The sequence below is a fragment of the Anser cygnoides genome, chromosome 7 (genome assembly GCF_040182565.1).
Source record: "Anser cygnoides isolate HZ-2024a breed goose chromosome 7, Taihu_goose_T2T_genome, whole genome shotgun sequence".
Lineage (NCBI taxonomy): Eukaryota > Metazoa > Chordata > Aves > Anseriformes > Anatidae > Anser > Anser cygnoides.
In genome coordinates, this window is record NC_089879.1 from 7,659,957 (window position 1) to 7,679,262 (window position 19,306).

A 19,306-nucleotide genomic window follows, 5' to 3' on the forward strand; every position below is an offset into this window, starting at 1 on the left:
CTTGCTGTGTTTGCCAAGTATATTTTGCCTGTATTCTTTCTAGATCTTAGAAGCTCATTATCTGCCTTTCTTTAATCTTCAAGGCCTAATTTTCTTGGGTGAAACTGACGGCCTTGTAGGGAGTCTGCAAGAGGTCAGTTTGTTCTATAAAATTTATTCAAAGAGCAGAAATAGAATATAAAAGCCATAATGAACTCTTCTGCAAAGGAACAGATTTGTCCAGAGTTCTTTTGTAGTAACTGCAAGTGGAAATCATATTGTTAATTTTACATTATTCTGCTGATTATATTTAGGTCTTTCAACTAAACCATTGTAGAGTTTTGGGACTTGGCCAGTACTTTCTGTATTGAGGTATTTTCTGGTTTCATGTGTGGGTGAGAAGTCAAAAATCTATGCTTTTAACTTTTAACTTGGATTAAATATCTTGGATATGCAGCTTTGTTGCAATTAATTACAGATATATCTTATTGTAATTACTTAATACTTGCTCTGTATTGCTCTCTCTGCTTGCAGTTCTTTGTAGACACGGTAGGTGTTTAAAAACAAAATCTAAAATAAACGCTAAATGTCATGCTTCAGGAAATTCAAGTGATGAGTTAGATCCTCTTCAGAACAGTTTTGTCACTTTTTCCTAGCCAGGTGGATAAAGAAGAATTCCCTTTCCTCAAGCACTGGGAATTAATTTTATGTTTATCCTTTCCTTTGAATAACTTCCAGTTATTTTCTTTCATGTAGAACCTTACCATGGAAACAGACCTGACAGCTGCAAATGGCAAAAAAGTCAAAGCACTTGAGATATTTGCTTACGCCCTGCAATTCTTTAAGGAACAGGCATTAAAGGTAGAATAATGCTTCCTTATCTAGATTCTCTATATTTATAACCAGTATAAATGTGAACCTAACATTTCTAACCTTGCTGAGCTTTGACCTCAGTGGTATTTGATGTAAACAAAGCAAGGCAGCTGTAGAAACTCTAGGCAGGCTGTGGACTCCGCAGAACTCACAATAGCCTGCCGTGCTTTCCCCTTGCACAGGGGAAGCTTGATTCAATAATAGTAGCTGTATCACTTTTGATGCTGAGTTCTGAATATTTTCTTATTGGGATAAATATTTTTTTGCTTGTTTTTTTCATGTAAAATGTTGATTCAAAAAGAAAACTCTAGAAGTGTAGGAGCTGAATTTCAGCATTTCATTCAATCTGCATATTTAACTTGCCAAGAATTAAATTTTAGACTGGATTCTGGCCTTGTCCCAAATGCTTCAGCCACTGGGACAATTCAGTGTTCTGTGTTCACTCGAGGTTCTCTCTCATGTTAAAGAGTCAGCACTGTGAAACACAGCAGAGGGGGCACCTACCAATCTCTGCTGTCCCAGTCTGACATCATCTTCAGTGACCACAAGGATGTTGGATGAGCTGGATTTATTTAGTTACAGAAAGATTATTAAGAGCTGATTTACAATTGGGTGACTCGAATCTCATTGTACGTTTGTACAGTGATGACTTGCTGAGGTGTACAAGCTGGCTAACACAGTGGAAATAGTGTAATTATGTTAGTGCAATGATCTGTGTGAGCTACTTGAATCGACAGAGCAACAGAGTATGTTAGCCTATGCGGAATTTTTGCATTAGTGCAGATACTCAGCATTCATTATCCAACCATCTTGGGTACCTCTGCACAACACTTTATTCTGTTCCATGCAGCTAAATTGCATTGCGTGTGCCGAAGAGCCACAGGTGGTTTATGGCATTGCAGCCATGTGCTGACCCTTTGCAGGGGTGAATTTCATGTTGTGCTGTGAAATGTCAGTTGGTTGCTCTCATCCTGAATGCAAGTCTATACAGAAAACCTAACAAGCATTAGGGAGAACCTAAAAGTAAGACAGACATTTGTTAGAGCTTTAGTTTGTAAATCTATACTGTGTTCTGATGTGCTGCCTCTATTTACACCATCTTTTTATTTTTAACTACTGTGGCTGTTTTTTGTAGGGCGAATGCATTTTATTTTCTATTTCCAATTTGAAATATTACAATGCTCACATCTTTTAATATTATTCTTGGGTCACAGGGTTGTATTTGTTCTTCTCTTGTGAAATACATGTCTCCACTAAGCAGTTTGTAAATTTAAGGTCTCATGTATACAGTCGAATGTGAATTAAGTACACGTTAGTTTCAGATGCACCATTATACTGCCAATGTATAGTAGTTGCTAGGCCAAGCCATAATCAAGCAAGCCTTGTTGATATAAAGCTAACCTACTTTTCTGAATGGGATTAATTTATTTGCTGCAAGATATCAATCTGTTCTTTATGGTTCATAGGAATTATTGTATCATTACAACTCCAAATTCTTATCTTGTCCAAGACTGTGTGCGATGGATTCTTGCATTGAACGTTGAGTCACAGACTTATACCTGTGCATTCATTGCCTGGGGAAATTCTTAGTGACTGTGAATGCTGTGCTGCCTGTTCTGGGCTGCATCCTTTCATGATGTTAAAAACATCCCTGTGACTTGTGAGTGCATGCTGAAACTAATCAGACAAGCAGTGTGAATGAACTGTTCCTCTGGACTGTAATCTGTCCGTTCCTGGTGCCCTGTGTGGTATAAAGGTACTACTTTTCTACTGGGGATTTTTGAACTGCAGCATAGCTAAGCAAACACAACACCTTGGCACGGCACATGCAGAAACATTTTTTACATTCTAAAGGCCCGTTGTTCACCTTTATGAACCTTTCCCTGTTTGGATGGAGATTTAGATAGGACATATGGTAATGACATTTTACTTGGAACCTTTCCCAAAACATGTCAGTATATCACCTAATTTGCAAATGCAGTACAGACTTTCCTCTTTTTAAGGGGGGAAAAAAGGACAATAAAAGAACTAAACTACTCTTGAATGCTTGCTTAAAGCAAAATTTTCAAGGAGCAACCAGTCAATTTTTTTAAGGCTTCAACTGTAATTTCCCCTTGTTAACTGAGATGTAAAAGCTTGATTTAAAGTTGAGTGATGTATAAAGAAGGCATTGAAAAATCCAGATTGTAAAACATAATGTTCATCAATACCTCAAATATTTTTCTGTGTATTAACCAAGATGTAAGCGTGAATTCTTCAGGCTAACAGCAAATCCCACACTATGAGTAAGAACGTATATAAACATTCCGTAATATTCAGCAGTACATGAGCTGCTTTTGGAAAAACTAACTTTTCTACTTCATGTTAAGCGGTAAACTTTTCTATATGCCTCCTTAAGAAGGTGTCAGCCCCAATCCTGGCTTTTGGCACGGTAAGGCGTTCTTGACAGGTTGGCAGTAATTTAAATGTTTGGATTTATAGCATAGGCGTAGTAGCATAACAGGGAAAAAAAATCAGAAGAGAAAGTTTTTGTTACTGGAGCCAGCAAAAAATATTTCCTTATGAAGTTGCCACACATCATTTTGTATTCACATCTTTTTCTTTTATTTAGGAGCTCAGTGACCAAGCAGGCTCTGACTTTGAAAACACTGAAGTAAGATGGGTCATTACAGTGCCTGCTATTTGGAAGCAGCCTGCAAAGCAGTTTATGAGACAAGCTGCCTACAAGGTAAGGTTACAGGGTGAGTGTAAAAATGCCCCTTTAAAGCCCTAGCTGATAAGGTAAATGATAAAATGGTATATGGGACAATTAGAACTAGGATAAACTGTATAAAAGTGGTCTAGAAAAGAGTCAGACTAGAAACATTGAAAGAGAAGGTAACTCTAGAAAGCAGTAGCTTCAAGTCATATGTATTCACATTTTAAAAGTTTTTTTCTTTCTATTTACTTATATATAGTGGTGTCCCTCACTGCACACTCTGGTGTTCTGGTCATCTTGTACACTGTATTCCTGCTGAATTCAGTGCACATGGAACAGATGCAGTTTTGAGACCCAAGGGAAAGCTGAATGAAAACAGTGGATGCAGTTTTGTTTTGTTGTTTGCTTTAGGTCATCACAGGCTTTTACAGTAAAAAAATAAAAATAAGGAAGAGTAGGGAAAGCACAGAGCATCCTCAGTGGGACTTTTTTTTTCTTGTTCCCATTTTCCCACAGTAGAAATGAACAGACTGTGAACCAGATAGTCTGGGTATAAAATTAAATTCAAATGTTATTTTCACCAGTAAGATGTTAATCTGCATTTAACCCTTCCCCCTCTCTAGCCCCCCACAAATGTACACATTCCATATTGCATGTCCTTTATTTCAAATTCACTTTGCGTCTGTGATATACTAGATGTATGCATTCTTCTTTTCATCAGGATACTCATTTAGCATTTTGTTTTATTTATTTTTGGTCACAGACTTGCGTAACCCCTTGGCAGCAGATCTGTGATGCACAGTTTGTGAAATATCTAGTAGTTCATGCATAATTTGCAGAGTGCTCCTGGGAAGCACCCAGATTTTTCTAACTCTGTTTCTAACTATCTCTAATGTTGAGCAACATTTTTCTTAACAGTCTTTATTGTGGGATTGCTAATGCTAGTGCCAGAAGCAAAACACTCTTAAAGTTCTGATGGAAGGACACGGTTGTAGGTAAATCTGAAACACTAGAGACCCATTCATTATCTTTGTATATTGTTGTCTGCCTGCTGTCTGTGTGCATGTGTGCTCGTGAAACGGGAACTGTGACAGGAGCAGGGCAGGGCGAGGTAGATCTCTGGGCATCTCTCATTTGTGGCACAATGGAATGTCGTTGATTAGTGTCTGTGTCTGTGGTTTTGTCTGTGATTGTGTTCCTTTATCGGCAAGCTTGTTAAAAAGCAAGGACTGACAAGGCTTTTAACTCGGTGTGTGATCAATTGCAGGAAAACGTAAGCATTTAGGGAAATAATTGAATGTTTACTTGACACACATGGTTGATATTTAAAGTAATGGGGATGAAGACAGAAATGCAGAAGACAGAGTTCTGCGTTGCCATTCAGTCTTTCAGATTCCTATTGCTGGATCCAACACGTGCTTCAAACCAGTGCATACTGATAGAGCAGAAGTTTCAGCCTGTGGTGCTAGCTATTGAAACATGCAAGCGTTATGAAAAGGAAAGCTTGTGTTCATGAGGGTAATTGGAGCATTGAGTGAAGTGTGAAAAGGCAGTGGTAGAGACTTTGTTCCTGGAAACACGCTCAGGTACAACCACTAGTCTAAGCTGACAGTTAACTAGTGGGAAGTGAAATGAGGCGTGGAAATTTGTTGAAGTAATCTGTGGCAAGTGATGTAGCTCTAACAGAATAAAAGTACTGATTATTTCAGTCTTTGGTTCACAATGTAAAGCCCAGCCTTTCTGGAATTCTGAAATGGTTGTCTAGTCAAATCTAAATATTGCATGGAATTCCTAAAGTCAAGTGAAAAGCATTGTAGATGCTTCTGCACTCAAAGTCCATTAGCTTTTGTCCAACCTCCAATCTCAGTGCATCTCTGACATCTCCTCATCAATGTCTTGCTTTAACAAACCATTGCTAGCCTGGCTTCTGTTAATCTGTTGGAGGGCTCCCATGGCTCCCCCTTCCAGTTGCTGTCTGGCTTTGTCATTTGAATGAGTAATCTGGGTGTTCCCTTCGGCTCACAGTTCTTCCTCTGACCTCCCATCCAGCCTAGCAAAATCTTGCTAATTCTGTTCGCACAACAGCTTTTCCTGTCCGTACATACCGCTGAGCTTTCATCAAAGCTGTCACTGAGTTCGCATCTCTGTTACTGCAACATCATTTCCTTGGCTTTTGCGACTGTAATGAGGCCTATTTTGCATCCCTTCAGAATGCTGCCACTAAAGGGCTTCGTTGCTTCACATTTGACAGAGAATCAGCCTACAGTTGCCTCCATCTGTGTCATCTCAGACATAAGCTGCATGTCCTGGACACAAGTATCTATAATGCTAACTCATTTTTCTCCTCTGAAACCTCTAAAATGTCTTTTTTGTCACACATACAAAAAACTTTACTGTGGTTGACCTACTGGGATTTGTAAACTTCCTTATTGCTTCTTGCTGTTACCCTGCCTGCCCTATCTGTATTCATCTATTGTACTTTTCTTATTATTAACACTTTATTTTTACTTTTCATACTTGAGTTGTTACCTCTGAAACTGGTATTTGTTTATTCTCGTTTGTCTTGCTCTCTGGAACCTCCCAAAGGACTACATTTGGTAGACTGTAGAGATCTGCATGTCTTTACAACTCACTTTGTGGTTCAAAATTGCTTTCTTCCCGAATAACAGTCCATAGACACTTTTTGCTGTGTACGTATCCAGAGAGAGTTCTAACGCTGTGTGACGCCTGTTGAGGTCTGCTCATGTTTGGAGGGAGTTCTGTGGCAAGAGCTGAGGGTGTCATCCCTGTAGGATCCACTTTGGTTTAAAATTACTTTCCCAAAGGAATGTCTGCAGAGATTAGGGTGGATTGCATCTGTGTTCATTACATCTCGAATAATGACTCTTAGGATGCATCAGTCAGGTTTCCCATTTTCTCTACACATGAAGGATTAGGCATCATAAACTGTATTAATTTTTCTTGTTTCTTTATCCTAGTTCTTCTGTTTCAAATTCTTTGCTTTGGTGTAGTTCTTTCAGAAGTGCTGTATTTACCAGCCTTAGAAGGAATCCCATTCTCATGAAGAACTCTCATCGTGAGTAATTAATTCAAATTGCTGAAGTGTTTTCTTGTTTTGGAGACTTTGGCAGCGCAGTCCATTCGGACAGCGTGTGGGAGGACTCCATCCGGCTCATGTGGGTGGGACCTGCCCTTATTCTTGTTCTTGCAGAAGCAAAGGCAGCCAAATGCACCTACCTGCACTGGGCCTGAGGTTTAGATGCCAACATGGAAAGATGCCTTAGGCCATCTAAGCGGCTTTAGGCAAGCCCACTTCCTGCTCATGAACATGACCTGTCACTTACACCTTCATCAGAGTTGTGTGTGAATGTGGACACAAAACCAGGATCCCGCCTCTGTTATCTGAGGTCATGCTGACACAAGAAAATTCAGTGTTTTGTTAGTTTTGTATTACTGGGGGAGAGGGAGAGAAGTACCCACTTGTGGGAAGATGGGACTCTGAAAGTATTCAGGACTATTTTTATAGAAACCCATTGGATGTTGGTAGATGTGAGTAGTTTGTTCAGTCTTAAGAGCACTTTTTTGTCTTAATGTGTTACTATAAGCAGCACTTTCAGTCTCTCTTTCAAATGAAATTCAGGCACTGTAGATTGTTTATCAGAGGAACACAAGATCCAATATTCTTGGCAGAACCTTTCTTTCTAGCAAAGGCATTCTTCCAGCTCGTGTTTCAATACAAATTCTTCGGTCACAGTAAGTGCGGAGCAGAATCTGGAGGCTGGAATTTCTTGAACATGCCAATAGAAATAAAGTTTTAAGGAAGAGTTCGGAGTTTGACAGGACTATGTGAATGCAGAAGCTGTAAGATATGAAAGTAAAATACGATATGCAAAATGCACTCAGGACAGACCAAAAGAAAGGGAAAGAGTGTTTTTTCATAAGCTTGCCTCAAATACCTGTAATCTTACAAATATCAGTCAGCTGGTCTACTTAAAGATATTATAGTTTATTTTTTTTCTTTTAATATGAACTGTTGCTTTTGAAATGCAGTTCTAGAGCTCTGGCATAGATTTATATTCCAGTTACAAAGAACAAATAAAATTATTTGCATGGTAAGCTTGTATAAATAAGCAGACAGGCAGTCTAGGTTATAGGATTAAGCACGTGAGCCTGGAATTCTAGGGATTTTCCTTGCCTGGCTCTTACACTGAATATTTATTAATATTTTCACATCAGTTTCATCATAGAATGACCATGATGAGAATTATTTAATACATTGTCTTCTGGGCTTACATTTCAGAGATCAGTACTAGCCTGCTCGGTAGGAATATTCAAAGAAAAGTAAACAAATTTGGTAAAAGGGTAATGTGATGACACATGAAACCCCTTGCCAATAAAAATCTGAAGTACTGTGGAACGTAGCATTTAAATAACCATGTTCTCTTTCCAGAGCTTTGAATGAATTGTATCATATCAAAAAGGGATGTTGCAGGGGGGAAAAGCAAACAAACAAAAAAACCCCTCTCTCTCCAAAAACACCTGTCCCTCCAACTACAAAGCAAGATTTTATGATGGGGAATGGGAACAGTGAGCAATATGGAGAATATTGCAACACTTTTTTCCTGTAAATAAATAGTACAGCCTCATTTGGATAGTGTGCGTATGACTGATGTTGCTTCAAAAGGATATTGCTGAACAAGAATAGATTGAGAACAATGAATGTGACAGCACACCTGGAAAGCCTGTGTGAGAACTTAGAAACCAGTCGTAGAAAAGACTAGTGCTATTAACCTTAAAAAGGAAACGTGCTAGATGTTATCCAGAAACATCTTACGTTGTCATCTCCAATCAGTGTTCTCTGTAACATTCATTTGTTTCTGCACACAACTTCTAACATTTTTTTTTTTTTTGTAAAAATAGCAGGAAACCCAGTGCTATTAAAGGCAACATTTTTTCCTCTAAGTGATGAGAATGTAGAAGTCACTGTCAGGGATGAAAAGTGGTTGGGTGCTGAACACTTCTCCAAGAACTGATAGTTAAAGGACTGTGAAGGATATCCCAGCTTGTCACAACATTTTATGAAAAGGGTGAAAGTCCTCAAATGTCAGGATTTAACCAACCTCCAAATGTCTGTGATAAGCCTTAACGCAGAAAACAGTTTTTAGATTGTCCTGTGGAATGTCACTTTCTGGATATTGGAATATCTCCAAGATGATGTTTTAGGCTAAATTTCAGTGTGACCCAGTGTTCCTGTATACTGATGATTACCATTTATTCTTATCTGCAGTATTTTTTTGGAAAAAGGGATGTTTTAGATTCTGTCTTGAAATCAGTTAGGAGGAGCAAGTAAGCCATGTCTTCCAGATGAAATGAGACTCTGGCTTAGAAGGGCTGACTTGGAGCTACCTGCATGGGCTCTGTGTTTTGTAAATCTCTGCAGACTGTAATAAAAATAGTACAACTTTTTTTTTTTTCTTCTTTTCCGCCCACTGTTGTCTCAGATGCGCGTGTTTGTTCTGTCGTCAAATATTTCTAACAGAAATGAATCTACCTTTTGGAAGGCATTGAATTTTCTTTCATTTGGGGGGGGGGAGGAGAGAGAGAGAGAAAGAAGATGTTAAAATAATTATGGCCTTCCTAGCTTGTATTGCAGTGTGTGCTGTCCTCTAAGAGAGGGACTTTCTGAGAGGCAGGAAGCTGCAGACAATGGAGATGTCGGGACAAATACGGAGACTTCCCATGGAGTCTGGTTGCACTTAATGAGAGCTGTAACAGTGTAAAGTAAAAATATAACTCATGAATGAGTAGCTTTAATTAAAGGACAGTAAAATGCATTAATGGTATCTCTCCTGTCACTTAGTGCAGTTCTGCTTATCCGGTCTTGCGAGATGTGCTGTGGTTTGAGAAACCTCTGATAATGTTGACCTAGAAGCAGCAGCTGTGCCTAGCTGCTCTGTCAGGATTTTCGTACAAACAGCAAGAAAAATGACTTTAGGTCCCATTTCCACCATATATGGAGATGGTAGTGGGAGCAACGGCCCCGTGCCGGGCTATTTACGGATTCCTGAAGTAGCACCGGGCTCCTTGCCAGCATCTGCTACCTAAACCGCCCCTCAGCGCAGCGGAGCGAAGCAGCCTGCGTTGTAGGCCCGACCTACAGACACCAGTGAGCGATGCTGAGGGAAAAACTCGGTGACCCAAAGGTCCTTTAAAATGTAGGCTACGAGCTTGGATGCGCTCTCACAGTTTGGTCATTTCCCCTCTTCATTTGATCTAAAAAAACTAGAGGGACTGAACCTGTTTGGTACCTGTGAAGCAACGTGAAATTAAGCTAAGCTTCTTTAAGCATTGTATTTTTTGGTTTGTAAAGCTTTTGCAACTGAAGTTCATTTCTGTGTCTAGGGACAGAATATATTTTTGTAGTTTATACTTGCTATAAACTACATAAAAAGCCAATGGTGTTCAGGCATAAGTAGCACTGGGAAGCTGATGATTTCTTTAAAAGAGCATTTAGTGGAGGCAAAAGAGGCAGAAGTGTGTTAATGTATCAAGAGTCCTGATTATTTCTAGCTTCTGAGGTTCTCTGGAGTCTATGCTTTCATTTTTTGTGGTATTAAGATCTTCTAAATCACAAGGATTAAAATGTTTATGAAGGGATATGTTTGGAAGGATTCTGCATCTTGTAGCTATGATTAATCAAGGAGTGCAAATCTACACAGTGGGAGCTCAGCACAGTGGGAAATGTGTACTAATTGATCTCAGTTTACACATTTTAATTACCCAGCCAGGTCCACATGAAGGCAGAGGCAGTTGACAAAACCATCTGCTAATCCGGTTCTGTAATTTTTTTCTTTGCCACTTCTGAGTCACAAGTTGGAATTTTTGCAGGTTTTCTTTTTGTTTTGCTAAGCAAATAAAATAGGAGGTTTTCCTAGCACTCTAGGTCCAAGTGGGTAGATGGATCTGTGTCTGCCATATAAAGTTGTATGTATCTTCCTTGAGATAGATAAGATAGAGACCCTCTCCTCTAGCAGTTGTCCCTATGAGAATCTCCTCAGTTGTGTGAAGAAACGTGAATGTTACACACAGCAGGGGAACACGTTTCTCAGGATCTTAAAAATTTTCTGGAAGGACAGTGAAACTGATGGAGATAGTGGGAAATCAGAGTCTTTCCACCATCTGGAGGAAAGGCTGTGCTAGATGGGAGTTTCCAGTCAAAAGGCTTTAAGCTACAATCAGCAGTTTAGTAGGGGAGTGCTCTTAAGTCCGCAAACAAATGTAAATCAGTGTGGACTTAGTCTAAAATAAATGGGTAGGATTATTTATGCTAAGTTCGTAGAAAGGACAGTAAAGGAGGATAAGTGATCGGTCTAAAAGACATCTTAGGTGCCAGTATTGTACTACAAGACAGAGAAAAGAAATAGCTGAATGTGGAAACTGTGGCAAAAAATATTAAGCCAAAATGTGAAAGCGCCGGGTAAAAAAAAAGATGCCACTTACAGAAAGCTATAGTTAGCATATAGTTTTCTTGGCAAAATAACTCTCAGTAAAGGCCATTTGTGTCGCTTTAATAAAATCAGCCTGAGCCATAGAGACCTAAAAATAGGTTATTTTGAGCAAGGGAGACAGTCGACATAAAACACTACGAAGATACTTAAGCAGGAGGAGTTGGGCTTCCCTGTTGCGGTAACCAATGCATGCCTGTGGTACAAAAAGCTTTTCTGCAATAATATAACATGAAAATTTGAAAAGCTTATGAGAATTTAATGACTTAATTTTTCTAATGCATGCTAGTCATAAAACTTGCAACTAATGTTCTCTGCACCTTGGGGAATACAATGTAGTGCAGCAAAAAAATCTTGATGATGCCACTTGGCGATATGCTTCCATTTACGGCATAAATAAATGTGGTCTACTGCAATAAGCATTTGGGGGCAGGCTTCTGCATCGCCCTAGTGACACCTATGGACTTGGTGCCTCTGTGGTCCCGTGTACCTTCCTACAGCCTCAGCAAGTTGTTGTTCAGTGATGTGTGGGTCACCTTCAGTAACACCGATCTGGATTTATTTGTTGGCCTGATACCAGTGAAAATTTTGGAGGAATGGAAGGGCAGGAGCACAACAAAAGGAAGTCATCGGAGAGGTTGTGTAGCCTGCTGTGTAAAGAAAAATATGGCTCATTTCAGAGGCTTGCTGTTGTTCCTTACCTTGTAAGAGATCCAGGATTCTTCCAAGTAGAAAACCGTGTCTACTACCTGGGATTACAGAGATTACTGTTGTTTCATTTGCTTATTTCCTCTTCTGCTGCTGCTCTAAAGCAGGAGCTACTTAATATTTTTAAGAGCAGCACTTGAATATAAGTGATGGTGGTGAGGTCAGTGTAAATATCTGAGTTTAAATCTGTTAAAATATCATTCCACTGATACCTTTGAGGTAGATTTATGTGCACATCAAATCTTACCCTAAATTCAGGTATAGGACATGTCTAGACTTCTGAGACCAAATGTGATTTTTCCCTCCTCAAAGCCTGCCCGTTAGTTTCCAGACCATTCCACTTGGACATCTGCTCATCCGGCCCACTTAAAACCCCTGAGTGTCCTTTCTCTGCAAACTACAGAGTTCCTTCCTAGAAAAGGGAAGTGTAATTAGAGGAGGACGTTTTTGGATTTAAGATAGCAAAAGAAGTAATCCTGTCATCACGCCATAAAGAAATGGTAGTACTTCTTCAACTTCGTTTCTGTCTGGGAAGCAGCTGCTTCTAGAAATTCATTTTCAGTGGACGTCTCCTGAAGGCAGCGGAGAACAGATACCATTGCTGTGAATATTCAAGCCCTCACTTTCTGCCTTGATAGGGGCAGCAGAATCTTTTTAATTGGGAGAGATTCAGGGCAGTTGTCTCTGCAGTCTGCCACAGAGTGCAAAGTGGCACCTGAATTTTCACACCACTACTCCCAGTACCTTGTAAAAGGCAGCCAGAATATTTCCTCTGTTCCCACTGAAGGTGTATGGACGTACCTCCTTCTAGTGAAGCAGATGCCAGTGCAATGGAAGAACAGAAAAGCAGGAGGCTTATGACAGGGATAGATGCTTTGTGACTGCATCAAAAAGCATTAAGAATAGCATGTTTGAAGTTTTGGGTGCACTTATGTGCTGCTGGGAGATGTGGCAGCCGTCTCTGCACAGTCTATTGAAAATAGATGTGAGCTCTCAGAGAGCAATCACAGTTCCAGTGACTGGCTGGTGCAGATCTGAGCCCGAGCTCACAAGCTTGCTGGAGTAGGTGCACATTAAAAGAGCCGAGCTTTGTTACATTTATCATGGAGTGACTGAATTGGAGGTGGTGCAGGGCAAGGGCAGAGCAAGTTGTACCTTTACAGTATGTATCTAGATAGATGTAAACATAAATTCTACAGGGCCTTAAAACTGCCTCATCTCCTTCAGTCTCTGTAGCCCCACAGGGTCCGAAAGTTTCTTAGAGTTTCTTGTTGAGAGTCTGTGTCTGCAAACTTCTGTGAAAGTTCATGACTCTCCACCTTCCCTTGTTCCTCTGTTGCGTTCTCTGGGCTTGTTGCAGTTTTGGCTCTGAGTAAACGTGCTGCAGCAGCACAGTCACCTCCTCACCTCTCAAAGCTGTAGGGGGAATCATACAGGCTTTGGAGGATTTTTCAGGAGATAAAGCTGTGGGGAAAGAAAGGAATCAAAGACTAAGGGGGTAAAACAGTGGCAGTTTCCCTTGGCCCTCTTCCCAGACCCTCCCACAGGTGCAATACACACACTTCTCTATGCTTTTATCTCTCTGATTTCCATCTCTCACCTTTGCCAGGGCAGAACACTGAGACCAAAGGACTAGTCTGTAAAAGCCTAAAATCTCTTCCTTGGAGAGTTCAGCATGGTTTTTTGTTGTTGATGATGATGATGATGATTTTTTGTATGTTTGTTTTTTCCTTTGAGAAGTAAACAAATGACAACATTCCTTCTACAAGCAAAGATTTTTTTTATCAATGAAAGCATAACTTGAGGTTAAACAGCTTGCACACATTTCTGCGTGATTTGCTCATCTTCTGCATGGACAGTCTGATAGGAGTAAAATAATTCAAGATTTTCCCAAGGGCCTTTTTCTTTGAGTTGTAGAACATGCCTGCTAGTTTTGGAACGGGGTGATATTCTGCTGTCAGGGTACAATTTTGAATTGTAAATTTTCTGAGGTTTTTGAACTAAGACAAGCCAGTTAAAGGACTTTCTCTCTCTTTGAGAGAGGTGTGACAGAGAGGAGCCCTTTTTATCAGTATTGGATATCCTACAACATGTTGTTTTCTGCAAGAAGACATTTATCTTAGTATTTTGACTAGAAGTGTAGTCTTAATCTTTGTAATACTTACATAGTGAATACTGTATTCTTTCAATATTTTTATGGTTCTGTTAGCATCACTTATAGCAGTTCAATTGTTTTCAGTACTCTTTTTGCTCCCACTGCCTAGGAAAGCTCCATGTTTTCTTGCCTAGTACTTCATGGAGACCAGAAGCCCTTGAGACTGCCTGCTTTTCTTCCTTCTCTGGTTTATGTGGTGTATTTTAGGAGTTTCAAAGGCTTGTGTTATATCCTAGATTTAGTGCATTCTATTGTTTTATAAGTGAAAAAAGGGAAATAATTATAGAAAGTTCAGAAGGCCTGATAAATATGGGTTTTGGTAGTGGAATCAAATAGTCCTTACAGGCCCAAAGAATTCCAAGTTCAGTTTGCAAATATTATAAACTGTAAAAGTAACGTATATGATCTAAAGTATAGAAATGCACAGGTAGGACATCCAGACAAATTCTACTCATGGCCAGGTAACAACAACCCCAAGGAAGATAAATCGAGGCAGTCTGACCATGCTTAGCAAAGGCATCTATCAGAGTGAGACAGCCTAGCCATCTGTAACAAATTGCTGCATCTAATCAGTGACCACATAAATGCAGAAGTTCTGACTGTAGCCAATACTACTTCACAAAATTCATTATTCAAAGAGCATGCTGAAAGTAAAAGTCACGCTTCATTACAGTTCCAGGTGCCACATTTATCTTCTTGCTTTTCAGAGTGAGATAATGCCATGGTTTCTGAACAGCTGGTATGAGGGATCAACATTACAGGCTGTACTTTACTTCTTATCATAGGATTAGCTTTATTAATAATTTAGTAAGCAGAAATGAAATATCAAATGGATTCTGCTTTGGTCCAAAACAGCTTGCTAAGTAGCATGATCTGGTATGTGTATCATAGATAGCCAGCCTTGATGTTTTAGAGTCCCAGCACCTACCATTCCAACAAATTCAGTAATAGCTCCGTTCTGAACCTGTACTTGGGTATTGAGCTGGATACTCAGAAATCGATATGTTTGCTTTAGGGGACTGTTTCCCCAAATTTGGCCTGAATTATCTGTAAAATGTTATATGGGAAGCAATATATATACATATATATATATATGAATACAAAACAATTGAGCTTCAAGATTTGTTTTCTTATGCTTTTAAGAACAAGACCATATGTCCTCTACAACCAAATATAAGAAAATGAATTAATTAGGAATTGAATTTCCCTCCCTGAAAAGACACTGGACTGAGGCAGAATTTTGGGGGATTAAATTGTATTAGTGTTTTAAACTCAACTTCTGCATTCTTGATGCATCAAATTGATAGTTTTCTCTGTATTAAATCATTTCTTAAAATGGTCTTAAAATGGCTGTGGTTTAAGGCTCCAGGACCTCTTAGGACAGCTGTGTTTTTTATGTTTTCAGACATAAAAACTGTAGCCTTCATATAAAAAAAGCATAGTGCAAGGAATGTTTCCTTTTGATCCCAGGAGACTCTCTAATTGCAAAGATGACTGAACTTCGTACAGAACTCTGTGAGGTCCTGAATAATTGTGGGCTTGTTACAGTGAGTCTGATTCTGCTGTCCTACTGTCAGATCCAAAAGGCTTCTGCTCAGGGATACGGGCAGGGATTTGATGCAGCATTCACAAAGACAAGAAATGAAAAAGGGTGTAGGTCTTTGGGAAACACTCATACCAGCAGGGTTGGTCTTTCTCAGTGTATGGTATGTGCACCATTTTAGAACCATAGAAGCATTCATTGGAAGTGTTTGGAGATCATCTAGTCTGACTTTCACTTGAAGCAGGGATACTGCCAACAGGAGGTCAGCAGTGGCTTTGTTTAGGCAAGTTTTAAAAAATCTCCCAGGACAGAGATGCCTCTCTCGGCAACTGTTCCAATGTGGCATCACCTTCCTAGTGAAAAGGGCTTTTTGGAATACGCAGTTTGAACTTTGCAAGTTGCACTACATTGCTGTTGAGAAAAGTTGTGTTAGGCTATCTCTAAATGCCCTTCAAACAATTGCAGGCAGCTATTAGGCTGCTCCTTGACCTCCTCTTCACCAGACTAAACAAACCCAGCTCCTAAAGTCTCTCTTTACACAACGTGTTCTCTTAGTAGCCCTCCTTGAACCCTCTCCAGCTTCTCCACGTTTCTCTTGAACTGATGGGTCCAAAAGTGCTCATTTTATAACCTTTGCAGAGTTCATTCTGTAGCCATTACTCATGGAAATTAGCAATTGTCAATATGTGCTTCATTGTTACTTCTCAGTTTGTGTTATAATTGAGGGCTGTAAGTGATTCCAGTGGTTTCTTTGGCATTGAGAACAACAATAATAGTTTACACAGCGATTATATATTTTCATCTCAACTTTTTGAAGTTGGCTATGCAAGTGTCTTCCATCACAAACCTAAGTAATCAGAAATAAACACTAATCTAAGCCTCTTATCCCTTCAACAAACATACCCGTGCACAAGCTTGTTAATTTATATCATTTGGCAATGTTCACCAAGCCATATAAGTGTGTAAGTGTGAGGTGCCTTTTCTGTCCTGATTTCCAGCAGGATAGAGGATGTCACTGTAAAAATTCCTTCACAGGAGTTCATAGCTTGTGAGTTCCACCCTTGAAGTGAAGGCTGTAGGAAGGCTGTGAATTTTCTGTGGATTAGCTGCCGTGCAAGAGCTTCTTGTATAGGTGGGCACTAGGAGTGCATAAAGCACTGAAAAGCCTACGCTTTGGTATTTTAAAAGCAAGGGAAAATTGTGTAAATATATAGTAACAGTTTCTGCTTCATCAAGGCAGAAAGGAAGATATGTGGGTCCTCAAAGAGAGGTCTCGGTAGAATCCCAAAATCCCAAGGACCATTTAAAGGCCAAATTACACAGGTTTGTCTGTCTATGTCTTTCACATTACTTAATCACCTACGTTAGTGCAAAATGAATAAATGAAAACTATCCCAGGGGTCTCTTAATTTACAATTTTGTGCCCCCTCCATTGAACTGGTTGGCTTTTAGGTTTGTTATCTTTCATAATTTGTACTTCCTTTTTCTGCCAAGTGAAGTTTCTAATGTTTTTACCATAACCCGAGATTTCATTTATGCTCTCTCAGGCAGTTTTCTCACCAAGAGATTAATATCTCTGTCCTACCACTTAACTATGCAGACAGGGAAGCTGACACAGAAAGAATTCTGTAGCGTGATAATTATTCGTTATGTTTTCACTTCTGAAATGTAAAATATTATCAGTGGCACCAGATCAGACTAGGACGAAGGACAGCCTGTTCTACAAACCCAGTTTTAGGTCAACAGGCAGTAGTGTGAAAATATATGCATTTTTATACATACGTATGCATGTATAGCAAATGACATTTAAGTGAAAGCAAAAAGGTCTTGGTTCTGTAAAGCATCAAGTATCTCTGACATTGTAAATATCAGGTCTTTATAGGATCAACCACCACCCAAACACAGTGTCTACAGTATTTAAAAAAGCGAGAGGAAAAAAGAAGTTGTTTCTCAGTTTTCATCTAGGCTCTTAAATCGTGAGGATGAACTTACCAAGGGAGTGGAGCACCCAGCAGCTCTTCCTCCTGCGTTTGGAAAACCCAGTCTCTTCACTCTGCTGTGGTCCTTAAGAGGAATCTGGGTGCATTTGAACGTCTTCTTTCCTCTGTGACTGTTGAGCAGTTATAAGAATCTGTCTTTGAGCCGATAAGTTGCCTGAACTACTAGGGCTGCCTGTCCTTGCTCTGTTGTGTTTACTCACAAGTTACTTACTGTCCTGCTGTATTCTCGTCATTCTGAAGACTAACGGCAGAGCATAGGTGTATGTGATGGCGTAGTGATTTTCACACTTTTTTTTGGTGAAGGCTTCTTAAGCGTCAAGGCTAAAGATACAGCAAAACTGTATGAACTATGCTTTTGATGCAGCTTTGTGACATCCCCTAGCCCCACTGCCTGCCGACCCAGCTTCCCCTTACAAGCCTCTCGGTGATAAAGCTGAGACTCTTTTCCAGTGTTGCTCATCTTCTGTCCTGGCATGCTCTGCCTGTGTAATTAGATCTCAGTCATTTATCTGTGGCATCCCACTTTGATGCTACAGAACTGAAGAAAGTGTTAGCTAGTGAAAAAGGAGGAGGATTAGAGAAGAGCTCACTTACCGAGGCACTAAGTGGCTGGTTTTATCGTGAATCTGTTAACACAATGAACTGATTAGTTTAAACAGTGTAAATTTCACAAGGCTCTTAATTTCCAACTGCTGTTTTGTGTTGCCTGGATTCAGTCACGCAGTACTTTCTTCACGCAGGCTGCACGATGCTTAACTTGCAATCATGGCTTTCCTATTGTTACTAATTATAATAAATATCTTGCAAAATACAAAAATGTTGATGCTAATTCACAGCTTCTGTTTTTCTGGCTGAATGATGTCGTCCTGCAGGGCTTCATTGCCTAATGAACCACATTATCTTTACAAAGTTATTTCATGGGATCCAACTCCTGAAATTTATCTCTGAGGCCTACAACTATGGTGTTAGTGGAATAACAGGTTTGAAATATTTTTTCTGCCACGCAGAAGAACGGATTGTTACACTCATCTATTCGACAGGGCTGCTTCAGAAGTGAATAGAGTAACGTACTTGGTGGAAGTGGCCAGCTGAAAGCTGAACAAGGACCCAAGGCTGGGGTAGCATGAGCTTCTGAAATCAGTGTCACCACTGAAGCCATCCCACCAGGGAACTGGGATGTTGCTGTCCCTGCAGCTTTTGTACGTGCTAGCTGGCATGTGAAGAAATAAATGTTTGCTCTGTATTGGGTTTACGTGGCGAGGGTTTGGTAGTGGGGGGCTGCAGGGGTGGCCACAGTGAGCAGAGCCCAGCAGCTGTCCCGGGTCAGAGCAGAGCCAGCTCCAGCTGCTCCGAAAGGGACCTACCACTGGCCAGAGCCAAGCTATGAGCGAGCCATACAGACTCTTAACCATTTCTCTTTTATAGTTTGAGCCTTTTTTCACAGGCTTTGGTGGGGTTAATATACATTTGCACCACTTTTTGCCATAATGATGTATCTGACTTTATATTACCTACGGACACATTTCAACAATTTGAGGCTTTTCTGCATATGTTAACATAACATTCTGGCTCAAGAACCATGTGAATCTAGTCCTGTATGTGTGCAGTAAAATGCATCCTTTTTTTCTATTTTTATCATTTCATACTTCCATCTCCCCCACCTCCTGTGCTGCAGAACATAATCAAGGCAGGGCTGTGCATTTCAGAGATGAACAAGTTAAGACTCTTCTGGTGAAAACTAGCATGGATCCATTATAGGACCTGTAATTTGGTCCTTAACCTGATGTTTTTTCCAACGTACCTATAGTTGTTAAAATGCCATAGATATATTCCAGTCTGAGCAGC

At 40.0% G+C, this 19,306-nt stretch overlaps 1 protein-coding gene across 1 annotated transcript in view; it reads left to right on the forward strand.

Annotated features, from left to right (window-relative positions):
• Positions 1 to 19,306, forward strand: part of HSPA12A (heat shock protein family A (Hsp70) member 12A) — a 61,503-nt gene that overhangs the window by 22,869 nt on the left and 19,328 nt on the right. The window contains 2 exon segments of the mRNA XM_067000163.1: positions 736 to 840; positions 3,464 to 3,580. Coding sequence (XP_066856264.1) covers positions 736 to 840; positions 3,464 to 3,580 — 222 coding nt within the window.